This window comes from Sinocyclocheilus anshuiensis, unplaced genomic scaffold (genome assembly GCF_001515605.1).
Source record: "Sinocyclocheilus anshuiensis isolate Anshui unplaced genomic scaffold, SAMN03320099.WGS_v1.1 scaffold280, whole genome shotgun sequence".
Taxonomy (NCBI): Eukaryota; Metazoa; Chordata; class Actinopteri; order Cypriniformes; family Cyprinidae; genus Sinocyclocheilus; species Sinocyclocheilus anshuiensis.
Window position 1 is genome coordinate 591,784 of NW_015558575.1, and position 4,053 is coordinate 595,836.

Here is a 4,053-nt window from a genome sequence, read left to right on the forward strand (position 1 = left end):
ATACCGATATATCGGCGGATAATATCGGCTAAACGATATATCGGTCGGGCTCTAATATATATACACTGTATGGAACAGAGCAGCTTGGATATTCTGCTAAACTTTGTTGCTCCTCTGAAAAACATCATACAGTTTCTGAACAATGCAAGAGTGAGGAAATTATGTAAATGACGAGAGTGAATAAATATTCACTTATGGGTGAACTATTTCTTTTCTTGCTGATCCTGCTGTACAGTAACTCACCAAAGTCTATGGTTGTGTCTGGCCGGGACATGTTTATGGTCAACACATTGAGAGGCCAAACTTCCAGTTCATCATAGACCTGTTAAACAAGAGCAGAGCATCATTGTTGCTGTGTGATAAAGCAAGGTTTTGTGAAATTAGTGTGTATAACAAGAAAAAAACAGCTTAGACTAGTTTGGACTTGCTTAAATTCCAATCCAACTAGTTTTAGATGGGCAACGTTAGGTTAACAGAACAAACTGGTTAAGATGGTTATTGTTGCAGGCAATACTAATCTAAATAGAGTTTAGCTTGAACAATCTGCTTTATAAAGTGTGTTTTCGTCTCACCAGGGTCCTCAGCTGGTCTGTGGGCACTGGAGTACTTCTCTCCACATCTTGTCCCAAATGTCTCCTCGTGTGCAGGCAGTGCAGAGCTGGGTCAAGCTGCTTTGCCTACAAAAGACAATGATATCCACTATTACATTCATATAGAGATCAATATGGAGCTCAGAATGTGTAATGATTTATTAAATCATCTCAAAGCGAATGCATCCTGTGAGAACCTCAAGTTATTGTGCACGCTTTCTGTCATTTCATGAGGTCTGAACCAGACACAAGAGACCACAAAAGACAGAAAATGCAAACGCATGAACTTTAGTTGTTCGTGTTTTTCTGGTTATGGCCATTTCAGGTCACTGGGTCTGTGAGAGGTGATTGCTGAATTACCTTGCAGGCCAATGAGAGAACATCAGCAACCAGAGAGTCCTGTTTGACTGGCACACTGACGACCTGACTGTCCGGCATGAGCACGTACACCCGGCTTTCCAGACTGCAGTCCCACGGGTTACCTTCAGGAGGCGCTGTTATATGCATTTTGGTAAAGACATCCAACTTCTGCTGACAACAGGCAAGAGGATAAAAAAGACCAAAAGTGAAAAACGTATAGATCAATGTCTCAGTTTGAAATAATTCAATAGCTTAGTATGAAATATGACACTGATAATTGAGATAATATTAGTTGCTTTATATAACTTTGCATTATTATTTAATACTGCAAATAGTAAAATAAAGTCCCTGTGCATTCAGTGTGGACATCAGAACCACGTTTCGTCTGCTACACCGACATAAATGATGTTAACTTTTACACTTTTTATGATTTTATGATTTATGATTTTACGCTGTTTTATGCTACTAGTCTTGATATATAACCATCAACTATATGAAATGCTAAATGTTTAAACTGAAATGTGCTGCAAAATAATTGCAAAATGATTTCTTATTTCTTATTCTTATTTTCTAAAACTATATCTTACTTTCTTTATTTATTTATTTATTAATAAAATAAATAAATAAATAAAAAAGTAAGATATAGTTTTAGAAAATACCAAATAATAGCAATGCTACCAATTTGACAGTAGCTATTATCAAAATAGCTTTTTCCAATAATAGTATGATATCACTACAGTGTATCGTCTTTTCATTTCCCTTGTGAAAAAGAAGTGTGATTAATTGTTCTGAATGTGGGCTTGCAAATAATATAATATTCACAAATTAAGTGTACTTAAAGAGATTACTTTTATGACTGTTTCTTAAGACACTTAAGTACTTTTAAAAAGTGCACTATGTAAAAGTGGAGGTTTTACAGTACGTTGAATCATGTTGTACTGATCTTTTGTCACATTTTAAAGTACAATTATTCTGATGTGCTGACTAACATACTAAAGCACATTTAAAGTACTTGATCATAATAAAATCATTGATTATTATTTTTCAATTATTTATACATAAAAATAGCTTGATGCTGGAACATAGCATTACGTTTACAGCTGCCTTTCTAGCAAACAAAACGTGAGAAAAAAATCCACTCCTCAAACTTTCCTCTGCTCTTGTTCTGAGCCAGCCTGCTGGGTCAAAGCCAGGTGCCAACAACACTAATATGGATCTTTAGCGCACTCTTTATTCTTTGAGAGGGAGAAAGGGGGGTCACGTCCCTTTTCACTGACTCAACTCACACAGCTGTCACAACAACCTGCTGATCTGTTGACATTATGCAGTGCAAACAGATCACGGGGTGGAGAAATGGCCAGAATGGGGGAGGTTCGTTCAATGTAATTCTATTGTCCTTCAGCTGCATCCTCAATATGGGGACTTGACAATGCAATGGCGGAATAGATCTGCTACGCTGCTGCTGCTGCTGCTGCGGCAGAGCAAATACCGAGATATGCTACTGCCAATACTTTCACAACATGCTGCTGTGAGCATGTAAGAAATATTGCTGCTGCAAATATAACATACATAAAATAACTCCCATATAGCATACATGAATCACCCCGTAGCAGATCTATACAGGTGGAGCTTGGGAAGGTGGAGGGTTTCTGAAGCAAGCTGCAACTGCTACAGCAAACACTAGTCATATATTTGAATGTTGGGCAGCGAGCTCATTGGCTACTGATACAGGAGAGAACCAATCAGCTGTGTCATGTCATAATTATGTCATTAGGTCAGATTGAGTTAGACCTATCGGACTGCACCATCTAGAGTTTCATGCCAGAACTCTGTATTTAATGTCATTTTTATTGAAGCGTGTAGGTTGTCTATTTAAATATTTTTAATTACATGTTTGTAATGATTGAGTTGCAATTTAGTATTTGTAAAATATATTAACTATCAATGTAATATCGAATAACATAACAATTAAAATTATAATCAAGTGCTTTATTATGTTAATTAACATATCAAAATAAGTGTACTTCCTTAAAGCACAACAAAATATTATTAAAACATGATTTTTATGATGGATGGACGCACTTTTTTGGCCTTCAAAAATCTCAACCCCCATTCATATTATAAAGCTTGGAAAAGCCAGGACATTTTTTAATATAACTCAGATTGTATTCGTCTGAAAGAAGAAAGTCATATACACCTAGGATAGCTTGAGGGTGAGTGAATCATGGGGTAATTTTCATTTTTTGGGTGAACTATCCCTTTAATGCGATTCAACACACCTTTTTCTCCCACAGTGGCTCACAGAAGATGTGATTTTCACTTGTTGCATTATGGTCTGAGCTGCTTTGTGTGGATGGATGACCAAATGATCCAGAGGAATATCCTTCAAAAATCTGCATCACAAACACACATACAGAAACATTAAACACACATCGTAAGAAATGCAGAGCAGCATCCAGGCTAAAAAAAGCAGCATGCTTCTATGTCCATGCTTTAATTAGAAACCATCAATCTGAGGCGCCAGCTTTGATACTATTCTGATTGTAGATCACAGCAGAAATAACCCTGAGGTTTGCTGGGAAATAATGAGAGGTCTGGAAGATGCTAAAATTATATGTCTATAAAAGCTGACAGATGGATCAGCCGTAATCATGAAGGCAGAGTGGGAGACACGGCCTCCCCTCACCCAAGACACCCATGTGCCATACATAATTATTATATGGATGTAGTCTATACAAACAGACAAGGGTATGGCTTGTCCTCTACAAATAATTGAAAAGGCAAAACCCAAAATACCAAAAACTGACATAAGCTTTGTTCCTGCAGTGAGGTGGACTCCTCACGGTACATAGACAGCTAGTTACATAATAAAACAGCATCCTGTCTTGAATAAAACCTCACAACTGACTGAACTGAAACACTATTTATGAGCAACAAGGCAGTTAACATCACTAATAGTGCTACACATGCGAAGCGCACAAGACACTCGACTTATACTCATGGTTAAAACAGAATATTATGTTAGCATGTTGCTAAGCTAACAACACAATGCTTTAAAAAATAAAAACAGAAAATCCTGCTGAAAAAACAGCTGAAAACAGCC

General features: G+C 37.0%; 1 protein-coding gene across 1 annotated transcript in view; it reads right to left on the reverse strand.

Moving 5' to 3' along the window:
• The window catches only part of LOC107679662 (T-lymphoma invasion and metastasis-inducing protein 2-like), a 33,563-nt gene that overhangs the window by 23,152 nt on the left and 6,358 nt on the right, over positions 1 to 4,053 (reverse strand). The window contains exons 7-10 of the mRNA XM_016475279.1: positions 3,230 to 3,343; positions 951 to 1,118; positions 573 to 677; positions 244 to 322 (exon numbers count right to left, since the gene is read on the reverse strand). Of these exons, the coding sequence (XP_016330765.1) occupies positions 244 to 322; positions 573 to 677; positions 951 to 1,118; positions 3,230 to 3,343 (466 nt within the window). The remainder of the gene's footprint in view (positions 1 to 243; positions 323 to 572; positions 678 to 950; positions 1,119 to 3,229; positions 3,344 to 4,053) is intronic.